Genomic DNA, 14957 nt, shown 5'->3' with positions numbered 1-14957 from the left:
CTAAAGCATACCGCACTCTAGCTCTGTGTTCTTTGTTCTTTAGATTGGGCAATGTGCATTATATAATTAAGCCACATTTTGAGGACTATTTATCTTCCTGTTTTTCGATCTAAGCTTCTTTTAAAAGCTTGTATCCTACTTTCCTGTAGGTAAAACTGGTTAGCATTGATGCTGCGGAAATAGCAGATGGAAACTCTTCTATGGTCCTGGGCCTGATATGGAATGTAATCCTGTTTTTTCAGGTAAAGGGGGGGGGGGGGAGCCATAACTATTCATTAGCCATTCCATTAAATCATTTGGTTTCAACAGAATACAAACTTGGTACAGCTAAAAGAGAGAGAGGTTTCCTGTTGTATGTACCGGCTCTTTGTATTTCGGAGGCATTAACAATGGGGTAAATGTGTCAGCTGTCTAGACAAGCTGAAATGTATCAGAGCCTCCGTTGCAGCTTCCTTCCTTCCTTTTCCGTGCTCCGGTCCTCTCCGTTGCCATCCCGAATGACTTTCTGCCTCGGGTTACTTGTGTCCAGCCTGCCTAGGGCTGGATTTGGCTTTTGTCCAAGTCTGAGATCAAGAGGTCTTGTGTTCTAGTTTTCTGCTGGAAACGGATGAATGTTGCTTTGTCCATTTTAGCAACCCTAAAGGTCCTGCCGGTGACACTTTAGAACAATTTAGGGGTGGGTTACTTTCTCGTGCCGATGCCGAGATTGAAAAGTGCCACACAGTCAAAAAAGCCCTGACGTCTTAAAGCAAGAATGAAATGTAAGCATTGATTATACCTTCAGCCATTTCAGAGTGGCAGGCCAGAGATAACTTACCCAAGTTTTAAAAGTCTGGTTAGCAGATTGATTGATTAATTCATTGATTGATTGATTGATTAATTCATTGATTGATTGATTGATTCATTCATTCATTAATCCATTCATTCATAGGCTTGTATTCCACCGCTTTTCACTGCTCCAGCTCCCGTGCAGGAGCACAAATCGGGGGCAGATTAGGCGCACTGGGCCAAATGCTGCCCTGTGTGGGTGTAGGAAGAGGTGGGGCAGCCCGCCATGACTAAAACTCTAGCCTCCAGTGTATAAATGGTCAAAGCGGCTTATAATTGCCTTTCTTTTCCTCTCCTCACCACAGACACCCTGTGAGGTAGGTGAGGCTGAGGAAGCTCTGAGAGGACTGCTCAGTCAGAACAGCTCTAACAGGACTGTGACTAGCCGAAGGTCACCCAGCCGGCTCTGCCCATTTAGGTAGTGAGATGTCATGCCTAGATTAGGCACAGCAGTGTCAGGATTTTCCCCTTTACTTTGGAGGTTTTCACGTGTGTGGAAGGGGGAGGGGTCTTCATATGGAGACAGCCAGGAACTTCCAGCATTCTTGGTGTGTGGGAGCTGTTTTTCCGCAAGCAGCTCCCCATATCTCTCGGAGTGGATTGCATTGGTCCTGACCATGGCAAGAGTCCCCTGCAGGGAGAAGGTGCCGGTTTTGTACAAGGGACTGATGCGATCAGATCCCTTAAATATTATCTCAGCCATGAAGAAATCAGATATAGAAAAGCATCTCCCACGTGGCTGGAGAAACATCCACAGCCAACTTTCTGGTTAGTGCAAATTGTGCTTAAGGTGAACGCAGACAAGCCCTTCACTTTCTCTGTTTGATTTTTTGATAGAAGGCCAGAATAATCAGCAGCACCCCATCATCCTACAAATACAAATGCGAACAGTGTCCAAGCCAAATATCCACTGGTTAAAATTTTTAAAATTAAAAGGAGGATCAAATATAAGACGTCTCTTTTGTCCCAAAGTATTCTTGCCTGATTTTACAAGAAATTCCTGCAAAGGGGGAATGTTTAAGCCCCCTTTTCCCATATGCTGTGGGTTCGATCTGAATTCGGAGAACAAACCTTGCAGAGCACACCTGTCCCCTGGAATAGGGGACAGACCCAGGGACATTGTAGTTAGACCCTCGTATTATTCTGGATTTCGATATGCACAGAGAAGCCAGCCTCCTTACTAACAGATGTAATCAAACAAATTAGATTTTACAAAGCCTTGTTTGCCCCCCCCCACCAAAAAAAAGGTTACTTAATTTAGTTGAAGAAACATAAGCCTGTTGAAAACAGGGCCACAGCGGCTGTCCTTCCACTCAAACCTAATTGCAGGTGATGCTCAGGTTTCTGCACCAAATTTACTTGGTTGCCCTCCCACTTAACATCCTCTTCAGAGTTAGGGAGGGAGCGGTGGGGATCCCAAAATAACTGTTAGTCATAACTGAATCCTATTCTTACTTCTCCAACCTACATGATCCCAGAATAAAAACCTCATAGTCTCTTAAGGAAAAGAAAAGAAAAAGCAAGGAGAAGATTCTTACAGTGTACACTAAGTTCTTCTAGATTATTACCTGTTCTGTAATCAGCATCATACCCTGGATCTGAGAATGGCTGGGAACCCAATTCCAAATGTGTCATCTATTAAAGTCCTAACTTTAAAAAGGCAGTATTGGGGAAACCCTGTTTCTATGAGACAGTCTGTGAGAAGCTTTTTGCTTGAAAATAGCCAGTCCATCTATCCGTCTGTCAGTCCATCCATCCATCCATCCATCCATCCATCCATCCATCCATCCATCCATCCATCCATCCATCCATCCAATATACCATAAAGTATGAGCAGTACTAGTGTTCATGAACTAGCCCAAAGTTGTGGGGCTATTTTTTAAAAACATTATCCATTCCAGAGCAACATTTAAAAGAATCAGGATTCAAGGCAAACTGTGTTGGTGAGCAGTTCCATGCATTTCTTTTTTGGAAAGATTTTAAGATTTCAGCTTCCAATCCTGATTGCACTTCCTAGGAAATCAGCCCAATGGATTTTAGTGAGATTTAATTTTGAGTACCCAGGTTTAAGATTGCACTGTACATTATTGAAATCCCGCGTTACATAAATGATTGAAAACTTGCGTATCACACACAAGGAAGTTTTAAAATGTCGTGAGGTTCCAGGTTTGTTATATTTTTAAACTGCTAATAGAGCATAATCTTAATCTATTTGTGTTATGCTGAAGGTAAAGATCAGCTGGCTTTCAATCAACCGATGCCCAATCATCAAGCTCTTTAGATCAGTCACTTTTTCCCTAGAGCTTCTGAGATGTGAATCTCACCCTACTAGATTCTGCATTTTAGGAAGGATACTGACATCTGTAGTCCATGTCAGGGGTGGTACTAATGCCTACTTTATCGCCTTCTGGGTACAAAAGCACCAACGTTTACCGCGTGGTTTCAAACTTAATTTTTAAAAGCATGGTTTCTTTTGAACTCTATAGTCTTTGGGATCATTTTTCTGCTGAAACAGTCCCTGGCCCTAAGGAAGCTTGCCTGGCCTTGACCCTTTTGGTCCTGGCCCCAACCTGGTGGAATGAGCTCCCAGGAGAGCTGAGGGCCCTGATGGAGCTGTCACAGTTCCACGGGGCCTGTAAAACAGAGCTTTTCTGCCAGGTTTTTGGTTGAAGCTAGTGCCGGTGCTAGGAACACCATGACCCCTCCTCAGGTTCAGTTGTATTACATCTACATCCCCACCTTCTAGGGAGGTCTGCTCAGGGGATAGAGAATTTTTTCAGCTGCCAATTTTTTGTGATTTGTAGGGGTTTTATATGGAGATTTTATGGGGGTTTTATGTTGTAAGCCACCGCAAGTCCTTGGAAAGCGGCGGGATATAAGCTTAATAAATAAAAATAACCATCAGAATTGAGTTCCCACAACATTTAAATCCAGACCAAATAAGTGAGATGCTGAAGAAATGTGTGATCTTATTCTCCCAGCCCTGCCAAATCCCCTGGCTGAGAGAGGAAATCCCTGTTCCCAGATTCCAAGTAACAGTGGTCAGAGAAATTGAAAAATAAAAAACTAAACCCTCAGCGATACTGCCTGTGCTATTATTCAGGATGGCTATTAGTTGTAATAATTGCAATTATTTCAGTTTTGTATTCCACCCTTCCCTGGCCGGCTCAGGGTGGATAACGTCAAATATCACACAGTCAGTACAGATAGTTTTACATGAAATTTAAATTTAGCCATAAATTATTTAAAAGCCTCCTCCTCTTTACAGTTTAAACCAGGCAGGGGTTCATGGGAATTGTAGTCCATGGAGGGCTGCAGTTTGACTACCCTTGATTTAAACTCTTACTGAGGGGGGACTAGTCAGTGTTCGGAGGGTTTGGATGGATGGATTCTCAGACAGGGACGCCAGCATCTTCTTGATGTTATTTCCTGGCCTCAGCCGTAGGCCTGGTGGAACAGCTCCATCTTCCAAGGCCCTGCAGAACTGTTTGAAGTCCTGCAGGGCCCTGATCTCGTTGGGTAGAGCAGGGGTAGTCAACCGGTGGTCCTCCAGATGTTCATGGACTACAGTTTCCATGATCTCCCTGCCAGCATTTCCTGGCAGGGGCTCATGGGAATTGTAGTCCATGAATATCTGGAGGACCACCGGTTGACTACCCCTGGTAGAGCATTCCACCAGGCCGGGGTGGAAAAAGCCTTGACCTGGTCAAGGCAAGTTTTACCTCTTTGAGGCAGGGGATCCTGAGCAAGTTGTGATCACTTTATCTCCATGCTCTTTGGGGGACACAGTGGAAGAGGCAGTCCTGTAAATACAAAGGCCCCAGACCATTTAGGGCTTTGAAAGTAAGAATCAGAACTTTGAACCTGATCTGGTCTTCAATCTGGAGCCGGTGCAGCTTATGTAGTAGACAGGTGCAGTATGTGCTCTCCACTGGGTTCTGGTAAGGACCTGAGCTGCTGCATTCTGGAACAGTTGGAATTTCCGGGGCAACTTCAAAGGCAGCCCTGCATAGAATGAGTTATAGTAGTCAAACTCGGAGGTGACTGTTGCATGGCTCATGGTGGTTAGGTCAGGCCCCAACAGGTAAAATGCAGGTTGCCGTGGCTGGCGAAGATGCTAAAATATCTGGGGGGAAACATTTGTGACCTGGGCCTTCATAGATAAGGAGGTGCTCAGAATCACACCCAGGCTCTTGACGGTGGCCAAAGGTTTCAATCAGACTCCGTCAAGAGCTGGGGTTCCGCTGTTCCCCCTTGGCATGCCAGCCCAGCCAGATTTTACTTCAGCTGACTCCGCTTGAGTCAGTCAACCATGGGTTCCAGTCACCTGGCCAAAGAATCTGGGGGAGTAGACAGATGGCCACTCATCAACAGAAATATCTGGGAATCATCAGCATACTGGTGATAACCCCTCCCAAAACTCCAGACCAACAAAGGCAAGGGGGCACATGTAGATGTTAAATAACACTGGGGACAGAGTAGCTCCCTGCGGGACCTCACATACTAGGGTAGGCCACTAGGAGGCTCTCTCCCCTAGCAACACCCTCTGTCCCTGTCCAAGGAGGAAAGGCTGTACCTTGAATCCCCGTGTCTTCTGCCTACTGGCATTGATTTATTTATTTAATTTATATGCTGCCGCTTCTAGACCAGCTAGCTCCCGGTGGCTTACAACAATCTTAAATGATTGATTTTAATTGGTGGCTTTTATGTATTGTGTTTGTGTATATATATAAACATTGTAAACCTCCTTCAGTTCTTATAAAGAAAAAAGACAGCCCATAACTGAGGTGGCTCTAGCAATCTTTGGAAACTGTGGTTTTACCATAGTATTTCCAGCAATTCCTAGAGCTACCTGGTGTCACTTCTGGGGTTTCACAGAGGTGATATAAGACTATATGCATTGTCCCTTCCCCATATCCCCACCCCTAAGCCTCTTGCATGGGATGGCTTAACTCTTTTTATTCCATAAGGTTTTGCTGATCAACTCCCCCCCCCCCCAAGTTGTCACCCCTCAGAAGTTGTCACCCTGGTCGTGTCCCTTTTTAAAAACTTTTTTGGGGTCAACAGTGTCCAAGGTTGCCAACAAATCTGGAGAATAATACCTGTAACACAGGCTTAAGATGATGTTATTTACCTTCATGCCATGAAAAGTTTCCACTCCTCATTTCCACGCCTTAAGCCTCCGTTCAAGGGATGCTGTTTGCAGGTCTGTTTGCAACCTTAACAATGCCACAAAGATGGGGTCTGTTTCAAATTAGCTGCACGCCGTGTCTTCCGACTCGTGCAGTTCTCCAGGGCCTCGGGCACGGAAAGGCCTGCTAACTGCCTCAAACAGAGACGCTAGTTTAGCCTCTAACCTGAGAAACACAGCAATGGCTTTCCTAACAAAACCCACCTCAATACAGGCTGCTCATTTGGTCTGTTTCTTCACGGATTTGGGTGAATGAGCCAAATTTGAAAAGTCCGAAAGCCAGTCATGTTCCTTCGGTTGTTTTTTGTTTTCAACCCCCTCCTCATGGGTGCCATTTGCTCTCTCCCCGTTCAGCCACAGGCCTGATCCTGTGGAACAATCTGCCACAGAACATGCGGAGAGTCAGATAGCTGGCAATCCATAACTGATGGGCTGGATTGGAAGCCAGCAGTGGGCGGGATACAAAATCGCCCCCCCCCCCAAATAGGCTGATCACTTCTTGAGCAATTGAGACTGGCAGGCAGGAGGTCGCTGCAGACAGTCCTCAGCAGAATCCAGCCCACTTCTTGCATCTTGACGTCATGTTTAAATGCAACTTGTCTTGATCTGGAAAGCCGCTGGCCAGAACTAACTTAAACCGGTTGTGTTTCCCGGGCCAAGCCGGCTGGCCCCAAATCAGCCACGTGAGTAGTGTCCTGGCATGTGCTGACTTCTATGCTCTCCAGGGGTAGTCAAACTGCGGCCCTCCAGATGTCCATGGACTACAACTCCCATGAGCCCCTGCCAGCATTTGCTGGCAGGGGCTCATGGGGATTGTAGTCCATGGACATCTGGAGGGCCGCAGTTTGACTACCCCTGCTAGACACACTCGCCTAGAGAAAAGAATAGGGTTGTTTGTTCTGCCGGCAGCATGATGGATTCTTTGTTTGGGGCTTCTGACCTCGGCTGTCACCTCTCTCGTTCCAGATTAAGGAACTCACAGGCAACCTCAATAGGAATTCCTCCTCTTCCAGCTTGTCGTCTGGGCCCAGCGGGCCTGACTCAGACACATCTCACCCGAGCACGCCGAATGTGGAGAGGAACATGTCTGTCTCGGTGAAGGATCAGCGAAAAGCAATCAAGGCCCTTTTAACCTGGGTTCAAAGGAAAACAAGAAAGTGAGTCAGCTGCCCCCCCCCCTTCCTCCCTCCCTTCCCCCTTTTCTCTCTAGAAATGTCTCAATTAGCCCAGCTGCAAATTCCATTGCTTGTCTGATGGAAGAACCGTTTCCCTCTGTGGCCTGCAGGAACAAGCTTCCTTCCAGGGGGATCCAGTGCAAACCTGACAGCCGACAGGGAGTGTTTGCACATTATCCACCAGGATACTGAAGTTTTGCAGCAGGAGCAAGAAAAGGGGCTTTTGGGGCCCTTCTGGTCTGTCCCGTGTCAGCAAACAATCCCTGCTTTTATTGATCAGCGGCACACCAATTTGCGTACTGTTCCTTGCCGTTATACAAAAATGTGTAGTTTCTAGCACAAGGATAGACATGCCAGTTCTTTTTATTTTTTGTTTGAGAGGGGTGGGTGCTTTTCGGATTTGCCCATCAGGAAACTGATGTGGTGCTGAGACCCACAGGCTATGCTAGAACGGCAAAGTACATGCTGTTGCCTAGTTATCTGAGAGCACCCCTGGGTGGGAGAGGTCTTCAGATGTCCTGCCTGTGTGAACAAACTTCTTAGGACACAGTAGCCCTTCAGAGAGCCAGTTTGGTGTAGTGGTTAGGAGCGTGGACTTCTAATCTGGCATGCCGGGTTCGATTCTGCACTCCCCCACATGCAGCCAGCTGCATGACCTTGGGCTCGCCACAGCACTAATAAAACTGTTCTGACTGAGCAGTGATATCAGGGCTCTCTCAGCCTCACCCACCCCACAGGGTGTCTGTTGTGGGGAGAGAAAAGGGAAGGCGAATGTATGCCGCTTTGAGCCTCCTTCAGGTAGGGAAAAGCGGCATATAAGAACCAACTCTTCTTCTTCTTCTCTTCATTTTTCACATGAGGAATTAATGGCTGTGTTTTCATGATGTCCACTTAGGGTTACCAGGCAACCAGAGTGGGGTGTCAGCGTCCAGGAGAAAAATGTTAAAAATAAAAATTATTATTATTATTATTATTATTATTATTATTATTATTATTATTATTATTATTATTATTATATTTATTACCCACCTCCCCCCAAAGGCTCGAAGCGGGTTACAACATAAAAACCCCACTACATCCGTTAAAACAATATAAAACCACAATACATACAACAACTCCCCATAAAACCAAGAATATCAGCAAAAATGCTCCTGATCTAAAAGCCCAACCTCTTCATCCTCTAGAGGGAGTGGTGCCAGACGGTGCCGATTGACCTTGCTACCGCTACTCCTACGGATAGCCATTGGGTAGCTGGGGTAGCCATTGGAATTGTTGGAAACTCTATGGTAAAATTGAAGCTCTTGAGGCGATTCCTAGAACTGCTCTGTCACTTCTGGATAGCTCTCACTAGTAATTCTGTGATAAGAAGGCCCTGTAAGACAAGGCCTTCTTCCTCTTTTTTGATTTTTCTCTTGCCACCAGGATTTGGCAGCCCTATGTCTGGTATTCAGAAATGTCAAAATTGCCCAGAAGATTAGTAAGGTTCAGGAACCCCCTCTTGCTATGAATCCCTTTCACAAACACTTTATATTAATTGGCTAAAGCCGGGAAATTATTTCATCCCCATAACTTTCCACATCACGGGAGTTTTGAGTGTGGCTGTCGTGTTTCTAGGACTAGGCTGAGGATTGAGGTAAATTTGGCAATAGGACTACATTTCCCAGGCACCACCAAACCTTCAGAACTGGATCGAGGTGGAAATAGAGGAGAAGCAGTCATCCCACTGCTGTTAAGGTGGCTGGGCTCTAACAGAGAGCCCAGAGGGAGGATGGCTGTTTCTTTTTCTGGCAGCTGAGCATCGGAGATGTTGCTCTTGGAGGCCGTTGATCCTTCATCCCACAGTGACATGGGTCTGGCCTACTGGAACCAGATAGTGAAGTATAGTAGGAACTAAATAAGGCAGCTGCGTAGAAGAACCTGGTGGATTTCTGGCCAGCTTCTTTCTTTGTGAGTTTTGCCCTGTATTCCTCCTGCTCTATTTTATAACTTTTCTCCTATTACTTGTTATATTTGTGGTTAGTAAACCAGTTATTGCTTATTCTGCCTGGGTCATGCCTCAAATACAGCCATACATCAGGATACACCCTGATGGAAAAGTGAGTTCAGGCCCTAATCCAGTGGTGGCCAAATGGTGGTTCTTCAGATGTACATGGAATACAATTACCATGAGCCCCTGCCAGTCCGTGGATATCTGGAGAGCTACTGTTTGGCCACCCCTACCCTAGTCAGTTGAGGCCCTAGCCCAGGGCTAGTCAAACTGCGGCCCTCCAGATGTCAATGGACTACTATTCCCAAACGCTGGCAGGGGCTCATGGGAATTGTAGTCCATGGACATCTAGAGGGCTGCAGTTTGACTACCCCTGCCCTAGCCTGTACCAGGCTTGAAGGGAGCAGGGGAGAATAAATTGGGGGTATGGGGAGGGAGAGATCCCCAAAGGGGAGTCCTGTGGCAAACCAGCATGGCTCCACACGCTATGCTGTGATGTCAGCATTCTGCTTTTTTGTATGTCCACACAGGTTTTCACAATGCCCTCTTTGGTACTCTGTCTAGGTATGGAGTTGCAGTTCAGGATTTCACCAGCAGTTGGCGAAGTGGTCTTGCTTTCTTAGCTATAATCAAAGCAATAGACTCAAGCTTGGTAGACATTAAGCAAGCTTTGGATAAATCATCTCGGGAAAATTTAGAGGATGCCTTCGCAATAGCTCAAGACCATCTGGGTATTCCAAGACTTCTGGAGCCAGAAGGTAACCTTTATTTCCCCCCCCCCCCCCCCCATAGCTGAGTGCCTTCTGCTTGCATGTAAGCCTGGTGGAAAAGCTCTGTCTTACGGAACCTCTGGAACTGTTTAAGGTCCCAGAGGGCCGTGATCTTACTGGGAGAGGAGCGTTCCACTAGTCTCGAGCCAGAGCCCAAAAGGCCCCGCCTCTGGTCCAAGTCAGTTTTATTTCTTTGGGGCTGAGGACTGCTCAATCTTAATGATCTTTTGGGGGTATAAGGGAGGAGGCAGTCCCACAGATACAGGGGCCCCAGACTGTGTAGGGATTTAAAGGACAGGTATATTTAAAGGTAAAAATTAAGCCTTCAGAGCAGTGGTTCTCAACCTGGGGTCGAATGACCCTTTCACAGGGGTCGCGGCAGAGCAAGCAGCTTGGCCGGGGGGGGGGGGGGCGGCATCCACACAACAGCCTTGCAGGGTAGATCAAGATAGAGCATTCGTCTGTCTGGAGCAGCAAAAAAGAGCAAGATCGGCATGGTGGGACAAGAGACAGAGCTGAACTGAGAAACTCCGGGAAAAAACCAATTGATATGCAATCATGAACAAAGGATCTTCATGCCATTGCTCAGTTTCGGTTTAATTTCTGTGAAAGAACCCTTGCATAATTTTATGGTTGGGGGTCACCACAACATGAGGAACTGTTGCGGCATGAGGAAGGTTGAGAACCACTGCTTCAGAGTGTGCCAACAAGAGCAAATATATTTGAAATCCTCAATTCTGTTTTCATCGAAGCATTCTGGACCGCACGTCTCTTGTGTGAATATGTTTTAATTCTCATCCTCCTTTGTATGTGTTGGCAAACCTCAGCGTATTGTGTGATTTCTCTTCAGACATTATGGTTGAATCACCTGATGAACAGTCAGTGGTGACCTACATTGCACAATTCTTGGAGCATTTCCCGGAGCTGGAAGGGGTATGTGCTTTCTGCCCTTTGACCTTTTAAACTTCTTCTAAAAATTAAAGGTGATTTACACCTGATTGCTTGGAGTGATAATTACCAACAGTTTGTTCTGAGTAGATTTAGAAGCCACAGCCTCCTGATTAACTGGCTTTGCTGAGGTTGGGGTGTTTCTCTCTGCTTTGCTGCCCACATCTAGTTAATATTCAGACACGGGGTTGGATCCAACCAGGTTTTTAGTCTTGCTGCATTCTCCTCATATCAGCTCACACGATTTTTGTACACACACACCGTTACAGTCCTCAGCATAGCCTTTTTGGTTGGTCAGAGGGGACTCCATCCTCTGGTATGCCAGTGTGTAAGATCCAACCCACTGTGGATTGATTCACCTAATTTCTAAGAAGTGTCAGTGAATTTAGGTTGCATTTCACTGCCTTTGGCCCTTCTGAATTTGCCTTGCAGATGTCTCAGCACAAACTCATAGTGCAGTTTTCTGTGTTCTGGTCCAGCCCATCACTGGAGTGTCTTCTAGGATGTAGTGAGTGACTTTCCAGCTCTGCCCAATGCAGTCCAACCCTGGGGTCACAGCCTTTGTTGCCAGTTGAGGTTTTGAAGAAATGGTTGCAAATTCAGTGATTTTCTCATAACCCACAAAAACTTGTATAACCTTGCCACCAAACTCAAGTATTTCTGTGCATTTCAGTGTCTATACATTATTAGTACAAAGCTTTTGTCTACTGATGAAAGAACACTATTTTCCTGTATGTAGATCCTGTACCCCAAAACTTTCACCTTCCTTCTTTCCAAACATCTGAGAATCAGAAATATGTTGCACCTGAACACGGAAGGGTCCATTATTTTTTTGAAGGGGATCATTTTTTTAAATAGAACTCTGTCCCCTCAAATACTACTATAGTAATCTGTCTCTGTGAGTTGCATACTCCAAATTGGTTTCTGTCAGCCAAGTGACCTTCCAAAGAAAGCAACACTGGCCAAATAAAACCCCTGGCACATCTCGACTGTACAATTCAGAAGTGCAAAAATGGCATATCCAGTTGCTTAAATCAGAACCTTATGGATTTGCCTAGACCATATGTTACAAAACTTTTAATACTTAATGATATTTATACTGTTTTTTAGAGTGGACTGTTTTAACATTGCAACCCATCCTGAGCTATCAGGAAAGGTGGAAATATAATATTAATCATCATCATCATCATCATTATTATTATTTTACTATATGGAATTCTTATCGTCTTATTAGTCTTTGTCAATTAAATTAACTATATCTTTCTTGGCCACTGGCCCCATTCATATGCATTGAAATTATGGAATGCAATCCTAAGTAGGTTTATTCAGGAGTCTGCCCCTTTTTATTCAGTAGGGGTTATGTGATTTTAGGATTGCAGCCAATATTTTTGACTACCTTGATGGAAGTACAGAATATTATTCCATACTAATTGTCATTCTTTTTTTCCTTGATCTAATATAGGAAGAGTTTTCAGATGCAGACAAGGAATTTCCAGTGGAATCTACTTATGTCCATGTCAAAGACGCACCAGTGGAAGAAAAAGCAGAGAAGATCTTAATTCTGAATGAGAATGGGGGACACACTTATACCACTCACTGGGACAGAAGCCAGTCACCACCTCCGAAAGTCCATATTCTTGATCAGGAGGACCAGAATTTGCATAAGGCAAATAAACTCCATGACAATCTGAACCAACCCTTACCTGATCATTCAGAGACTCTTGCAGCTTCTCACAGGCCCACCTCTCTGCCAGTTAATGAGCCCCTTGGTTTTCTGTCCAGCCCTATGACCGGCATCCTTGCCAATAAAATAAATGGGCCTGAAGGGAAACAAATGAACTTGCATGATTCCCTGAACAAGAATGATGAGCTTCCCCCTGAAGTCCTTATGAACAGCAAATATCCTATTGACTCACTCAGTCCCTCAGAAGGTGGCCAAGAAGAAACTGATGTGCAGGAGCCATCCAATAAAATACAAGAATTGATTGACGGAAAGACTCACTCATTACCTCAGGCTTCACATCCACCTAAAAACGAATCAGGTCTAACAACGGAGTACCCCGTGTCAGATTCTCCAGTGGAACAGACTGCCCAGAAATATGTATTGCAGATGCTGCATGAGGAGATAGCTAAACTTCCAGAAACAGTGGATTCTGTGGATCAAGACCTCGAGTCATCTAATTTCACAGACAATTCTGAGACGTCTTTACCATCTCCATCCGAACGTCTCTCCCTGCCGATCAGAAACACTCCCAAGAGTTTCGATATTACTAGTCAAGGTGCATCACTGCCTCAAACGGTCCCGAACTCTTCTAAAATTTCTGTAATTCCCCATGACCTCTTTTATTATCCACATTATGATGTTCCTATATCAGCAGTTCTAGATGCCTTTGCAACTCCTGACCGAGATTCATGTCTTTCCGAAAGCAATAAAATCTGTCCTGAAGTTTCTGGGAACACTTTAGCTGAGAAAGAGCCACTTGCCCCAGCGAATGAGGAAGGTGATCTAAAGCCAGGCCTTCGGACCAGTGTGGAGGTCTCACCCGTGCCAGCTGACGACAAAGTCTTGGGGAAACGAAAGAAAAACATCTGCAGTCATACAAAGTCATCCCTGAACAGTGCAGAAGCTACTATAATGGGAAAGAGTCCTATGCCTAAAGCCAGAAGTAATGTTACCTCTTCTCAGAAAGATTCAGCACACCCTGATGTCCCTGTGGTAATGTTTGTTCTTATGTTTCCATGCATATTTGAGCACAGTTGGCCTGTAACATCTTAAACTTGCACTGTATGACATTTAGTTGATTCTAGAATACTGTCTGTTGCCATTGTTTTTTTGGGAGTAGGTACTAGCTGCCTTTGGCTAATCTTAAGGAATAAAAGGAGGGGGGGGCTGAAAATGGAACCATGTAAACCCCCCTGATAACAGTCAGGACCTTCAAAGGTTGAATGTCTGTATTATTGTTAAAATTATACAACTTTTATTGTGCACAATTTTAAAAACGTTAAAAAAATCAAAAACATAAGTACAGCCCATAGGCTTCACTCATTGCAATACATGCATTAATAAAAGAACACACCATTGAAATTTTTGGCAGCCTTTGAAAGAGAGCTAATGGCTGATAAATAGACATCTTCATTCATTGATTGACTTTGGTACTTTACAGCTCTTACTTTATTTATGCTGATGGACTGTGACAGCTTTTTCAACCATCTTCCCAAGAAACCCTAAGTGCGTGATGGGGCGGTAGTTGTACGGCTGTCGTGGGTCCAGAGAAGGTTTTTTGAGTAGCGGGCAAACCACTGCCTCTTTTAGCCCCTCTGGGAATTCTCCTCTTGAAAGGGAGAGGTTGATTATCTCCTGGAGGGGGACTACTACTCCTATGTCAGATGTTTTATTGGCTGCTATACATATTTCATATCTGTAATGAATAGGTTTGTGTTATAACCAGATCTCTGAAGAAGGCCCTACACAGGCCAAAACACATTGGGGTGAAAACTACACGGAGCTTTTATTCCAATCCCAGGTTGATTCAGTCCCTGCCGTTTACACAGAATGCGATTTCTGTTTTGATTTTGGGTGATTTAAATTTTCCTTTTTCCAACAAACAGGATTGATCTGGAGTGACCCTACCTTTATTGTGTGATATCTTAGAGTGCTTTTAAACTCTAAGAGGGGGAAGAGGAAGGCCTGAGTTCAAATAGATCTGAATTCAACAGGATTGACAATGGAATCTGCCTAGGTCCATTGGTTCATATAATGCATGGCACATGTTTTGCAATAGCCTATATATACTTTTGGGTTTTTTTAAGTTTTTTTTTTAATGTGCCCAATAAAAGTTATATAATTTTAACAATAATACAGACATTCAACCTTTGAAGGTCCTGACTGTTGGGTTTATATGGTTCTAATCTTAAGGGAAGCCAGATATGTCCTTGTCATGTTCTCTTCTCAGATCTTTACGTTCCTAACCTGACAAGAGTGCCTTCAGCAAGTTGACCAAATGTTCCATTTAGTGTATGCTTTGTTCTGTATTTATATATCTATATATGGTGTAAAT

At 44.8% G+C, this 14957-nt stretch overlaps 1 protein-coding gene across 2 annotated transcripts in view; it reads left to right on the top strand.

Annotated features, from left to right (window-relative positions):
• The window catches only part of CLMN (calmin), a 92181-nt gene that overhangs the window by 65182 nt on the left and 12042 nt on the right, over positions 1-14957 (top strand). For both annotated transcript variants that reach the window (XM_077323589.1, XM_077323591.1), the window contains 5 exons: positions 150-242; positions 6986-7176; positions 9746-9939; positions 10802-10884; positions 12362-13615. In XM_077323589.1, coding sequence (XP_077179704.1) covers positions 150-242; positions 6986-7176; positions 9746-9939; positions 10802-10884; positions 12362-13615 — 1815 coding nt within the window. The remainder of the gene's footprint in view (positions 1-149; positions 243-6985; positions 7177-9745; positions 9940-10801; positions 10885-12361; positions 13616-14957) is intronic.

Source organism: Paroedura picta, chromosome 2 (genome assembly GCF_049243985.1).
Source record: "Paroedura picta isolate Pp20150507F chromosome 2, Ppicta_v3.0, whole genome shotgun sequence".
Classification (NCBI taxonomy): domain Eukaryota; kingdom Metazoa; phylum Chordata; class Lepidosauria; order Squamata; family Gekkonidae; genus Paroedura; species Paroedura picta.
Note: the sequence above shows the minus strand (reverse complement) of the source record. Positions and strands in the feature narration are given on the sequence as shown.